Below are 5,537 nucleotides of genomic sequence, written 5' to 3' on the forward strand. Positions count from 1 at the left end.
GGGATTACCTGTATGTATTTGTGTTAGTCGATGTGCCTTACTTTTGGAAACGTCCCAACTTGTTATTTGTATGACTTCTCTGTGGAATTATATGTTAAGCGTTTTAGTTATCTTTTCTCTATTTCCATATTGATTTTATTTATCAAAAAGAATGGTAATAATCATAAATAAATAATACTTTTGCCTAATTGACCTATCCTTCCGTAATAGGCATATTTAGAATATGGATCGCCAAGTGATAGGAAGGAGCCGGGGAAGACCCACTAGACAACACCCGGAAGCGGGTGGTGATAGGGAACCCGAGGTCGATCAAGACCAAGGACAGGAAGGTGTGGCCGGAGACCGGGTGGCCACCGCAATTGACCGTATTACTGAAGTTCTCGAGCGATTGACTGATCGCCAAACCACTGAACCAGTGCATCAACCAGGAGGCCCAGTTGACTCCGATGATCGGGCACTGGAAAGGTTTCTGAAATTTGGACCTCCCAAATTTTATGGAGGACCCGAGCCGGAAGTGGCCGAAGGCTGGTGGGAGAGAATCACTGAGATTTTCGCCGCCTTGAACTATACCGAGGAGCGAAAAGTGACTTTTGCTACCTTCCAGTTTGAGGGAGCTGATCGCTCCTGGTGGAATCTAGTAAGGGTTACATGGGAGACTAACCATACGCCAAGGACTTGGGTGAACTTCACAAGGGAGTTCAATGCCAAATTCCTTCCACCTCTCATTCAGGAGAAGAGAGAGGATGATTTTATTAGATGCAAACAAGGGGCGATGAGTGTCGCCGAGTATGAAGTCCAGTTCACAAAGCTGTCACGCTTTGCACCTGAGTTGATAGCCACCGAGCAAAGGCGTGTTCGGAGGTTTGTGCAGGGTTTGAATGTGGAACTACAGGAAAGTTTAGCTGTTGTAAGGATAGATACCTTCGCTGAGGCTGTTGAAAGAGCGCAGCGAGTTGAAGTAGCCAGAGCTCAAGTGAAGTCTTTTCAGTCCAAGAAAAGATTTGCTCCTAGCAGTAGTCGGGAGCCGACTTTTGGAAATGCTCCACCGGCCAAAGTGGGCCGAGGAACTAGTGGAGTGAATAGTTCTGGAGCACCACGAGACGCCCAAGCAAGAGGAAACGGGGCCAGGAATGCAGGAGGACGAAATATTGGAGCTAGAGGGGGACCAATTGGAAGAGGACAACCTAGGAATCGGCCGCAAGGGGGTAGAGCAATAGTTCCTCAAGTGACATGTGCTTATTGCAAGAAACCTGGTCATTCTATGGATAGTTGCTGGAAGAAGCAAGGAAGGTGCTTGAGATGTGGAAGTAGTGAGCACCAAATCTCAGGATGTCCAAAGGTGCAGGAAGGAACTCCTCAGAAAGCTAGACCAAACACTTCTGGAGGGAGCCGGCCAACAGTTCCTGCCAGAGTGTATGCTATAGATGATCAACCCGTACCTGATTCCTCGGAAGTTGTGGAAGGTACACTTCCAATTTGTCATAGATTAGCTAAAGTGTTAATTGACCCTGGTGCAACGCATTCATTTGTAAATCCATCTTTTATGTCTGGAATAGATGTGCAACCCGTTAGATTACCCTTTGATCTTGAAATTATGACACCCATGGGTAATAGAAAGGTAATCACTAGCTTGGCCTATAAGAATTGTGAATTCTATATCGGAGAACAGAAAATGCTAGTGGATCTGATCGGTCTGGATATAAAGGGTTACGATGTTATCATAGGAATGGATTTCCTAGGCCATCATCATGCTAAGCTTGATTGCCGAGCGAAAGTGGTAGAATTTTGTATACCTGGAGAAGCAACTTTGAGGTTAGATGTTAAAGGTAGGTTAGCATCTTCTGCCATGATCTCGGGAATACGAGCAAGGAAAATGTTATCTAAAGGAGCTCAAGGTTTTCTAGCCTTTTTGATTAATACTCCCAGTGATCAGGTAAAGTTAGAGGATGTGCCAGTAGTGCGGGAATTTCCGGATGTTTTTCCTGAAAAATTAAAGGCTTTACCGCCAGAGAGAGAAGTGGAGTTTAAGATCGACATGGTGCCTGGAACGGCTCCGATCTCTAGGACCCATATCGAATGGCTCCTGCTGAGCTTAAGGAGTTGAAGGTCCAATTACAAGACCTGTTGGAAAAAGGTTTTGTGAAGGAAAGTGACTCACCATGGGGAGCACCCGTTCTATTTGTTAAGAAAAAGGACGGGAGTTTGAGGCTATGTATCGATTACCGAGGGTTAAATGAGGTTACTATTAAGAATAAATACCCTCTACCGTTGATTGATAGTTTGTTCGACCAACTGCAAGGATCAGTGGTCTTCTCTAAGTTGGATTTAAGGCAAGGGTATTACCAGCTGAAGATTAAGAAGGAAGACATACCCAAGACTGCTTTTAGTACAAGATATGGACATTTTGAGTTCGCAGTCATGCCTTTTGGTTTAACTAATGCACCAGCTGCATTTATGGATTTGATGCAGAGAATTTTTAAGAAATACCTGGACCAATTTGTAGTAGTTTTCATAGATGATATTTTGATATACTCCAAGACTCAGGAGGAACACGTTAAACACTTGGAGATAGTATTGCAGATACTAAGAGAGCATAAGTTGTATGCAAAATTCAGCAAGTGCGAGTTTTGGTTAGAAGAGATTTCTTTTTTAGGGCATAAGGTTTCCAAAGATGGAATTGCCGTGGATCCGGCAAAAGTTGAAGCTGTTATGAATTGGAAGCGGCCAGAAACTCCAACTGAAATCAGAAGTTTCTTGGGTTTAGCAGGTTATTATAGGCGATTTATCCAGGATTTTTCGAAGATTGCAGGACCTATGACCGAGTTAACCAAGAAAGGAAATAAGTTTATCTGGACTCCAAAATGCGAGTCAAGTTTTCAGGAGTTAAAGAGGCGTTTAACATCCGCTCCTGTTTTGGTGTTACCTGACGGAAACGAAGGTTATGCCGTGTACTCCGATGCCTCTGGAGAAGGTCTCGGATGTGTTTTAATGCAAAAGGGTAAAGTAATTGCTTATGCTTCCAGGAGATTGATGCCTCATGAACAGAACTACTCAACTCATGACCTAGAGTTAGCAGCAGTGATTTTCGCCTTAAAGAAATGGAGACACTACTTGTATGGCGTGACTTTTGAGGTTTTTACAGATCATAAGAGCCTCAAGTATCTGTTCTCCCAAAAGGAACTGAATTTGAGACAAAGGCGATGGGTAGAATTTTTGGAAGATTATGATTGTTCGATCAACTACCATCCAGGAAAAGCAAATGTGGTAGCTGACGCTTTAAGTAGAAAGGCCCAAATAGCGGGGTTGATGGTTAAAGAATGGGACATGCTAGAAGAAATAAGTAATTGGAACCCTCGCTTGGAGAAATTGAAGATATTATTTGGGAATCTATCTCTGAAATCACCATTACTAGAGCGTATTAAGGAGGCTCAGGAATCGGACCCGGTGATTCAGAAGAATTTGGAGAAAGTGCAAAAAGGGGAAATTCTAGATTTTAAATTGGGAGCTGAAGGTGTATTGAGGTTTCGAGATCGTATTGTGATTCCGGCAGATGAAGAGATCAGAAAAGAAATTTTGGAAGAATCACATCGATCAAAGTATACCATACATCCGGGAGTGACCAAGATGTATCATGATGTGAAGAGTTTATATTGGTGGGAAGGTTTGAAAAAGGATGTGGCAGAGTATGTACAGAAATGTTTAACTTGTCAACAAGTAAAAGCAGAGCATCAGAAGCCCTCTGGTTTGTTGCAACCGTTAGAAATTCCTGAATGGAAATGGGAACACATCACCATGGATTTTGTAACGGGACTGCCTAAAAGTCAAAAAGGATTTGATGCAATTTGGGTAATAGTCGATCGACTCACTAAGTCTGCACATTTCCTACCTGTGAGCATGAGTTTTTCATTGGAGAAAAGTTGTACACAGAAGAGATCCTAAGGCTACATGGTATTCCAGTGAGTATCGTGTCCGACCGAGATCCAAGGTTTGTCTCGCGTTTTTGACAGAAATTCCAAGAGTCTTTGGGGACCAAGTTGAAATTTAGTACTGCGTACCATCCCCAAACCGATGGGCAATCGGAAAGGACAATCCAAACTTTGGAGGACCTGCTGAGATCGTGTATATTGGATTTTGGAGGTAAATGGAGTAAATATGTGACCTTGGTAGAATTTGCATATAATAATAGCTATCAGGCTTCGATTCAAATGGCACCTTATGAAGCTTTGTACGGGAGAAGGTGTCGATCTCCGATTCATTGGGATGAAGTTGGAGAAAAGAAGATTATAGACCCTACAGCCATACCTTGGATAGAAGAAGCCCAGGAGAAGGTGAAACTAATTAGAGAAAGGCTTCAAATTGCCCAAAGTAGACAAAAGAGCTACGCCGACACAAGGAGGAAAGATTTGGAGTTTGAAATAGGGGACAAGGTTTTCTTAAGAGTTAAACCCTTGAAGAGCGGAGTAGTATCTAAGAAAGGTAAGAAACTGAAGCCAAGGTATATCGGACCTTTTGAAATTTTGAGGAAAGTTGGGAATGTAGCATACCAGCTGAAATTGCCTGCAAGCATGGCTAGGATTCACGATGTATTTCATGTATCCATGCTTAGGAAATATTACCCCGACCCAAGCCATGTGCTGCAACTAGAAGGAATTGAAGTGAATGAAACGTTAACATATGAGGAAGGACCAGTTAAGATTTTGGAAAGAGAAGTAAAGGAGCTGAGAAATAAGAAAATTCCTCTGGTAAAAATGTTATGGAGAAATCATGGGCTTGAGGAAGCAACCTGGGAATTAGAAGAGGAAATGCGAAGGAAGCACCCCAATTTATTTCCTTAGAAAGAATGAATTTTGAGGGCAAAATTCTTGTAAGGAGGGGAGGATGTGAGAACCTTGAATTTTGCAGAAATACCAATGCTTACTTCGACTTCACTTTTATTTAGCCTTCGTATTCTTTAAATCTTTTCTAGTATTACTTTCACTCGCTTTTAGATACTAGTGCATAATCCCTTCGTAATTCTTGTTCTAATCTACCACGTTAGTTCATTTGTTGTAAACAAGTATATAAAAATAATTTTTGTGTGCAAAATAACATAACGGTGCTAACTATTAAAGCACTTAGCTTTGCTACACTAAGTTAATAATTCTTGAGTTGTATTATGTTTTCTTGTTTTCAAATAAGTAGTTAAACACACGTTATAATTGAAGAATGATATAATTTCCCTAGACTATGAATTTCTTAGTTTTACTATACTAAATTAATATCTTAGAGTTAAGAATTAATTCTTCGTACTAACATATTAAAATTAGGATCTTAATTTCCTTGACTCAAACAATTTAAATGACAACCAATCGATAACCTTAATTTCCTTAAAATAAATTCCAATTAGTACTAACGTCAAATGTTAGATTTTTATAACAAGGTCAAACTTGATTTTAATAAGTTAATAAAGTACAAATGCTAGGAACCTTAATATTAATTCGTAACCGATTATATTCGATAAAACGGTTTCGGTATATTAGTGTAGAATTAGGCCTTCA

General features: G+C 40.9%; 1 protein-coding gene across 1 annotated transcript; it reads left to right on the forward strand.

The window, feature by feature from the left end:
* The first annotated feature begins 223 nt into the window (after window positions 1-223).
* Window positions 224-5,002, forward strand: LOC140037861 (uncharacterized). The gene is made up of 5 exons (XM_072083007.1): window positions 224-637; window positions 731-2,038; window positions 2,470-2,971; window positions 3,251-3,742; window positions 4,989-5,002. The coding sequence occupies exons 1-5, from the start codon at window positions 224-226 to the stop codon at window positions 5,000-5,002; spliced, it is 2,730 nt and encodes a 909-aa protein (XP_071939108.1).
* The last annotated feature ends 535 nt before the right edge of the window (window positions 5,003-5,537 follow it).

This window comes from Coffea arabica, chromosome 3c (assembly GCF_036785885.1).
Source record: "Coffea arabica cultivar ET-39 chromosome 3c, Coffea Arabica ET-39 HiFi, whole genome shotgun sequence".
Lineage (NCBI taxonomy): Eukaryota > Viridiplantae > Streptophyta > Magnoliopsida > Gentianales > Rubiaceae > Coffea > Coffea arabica.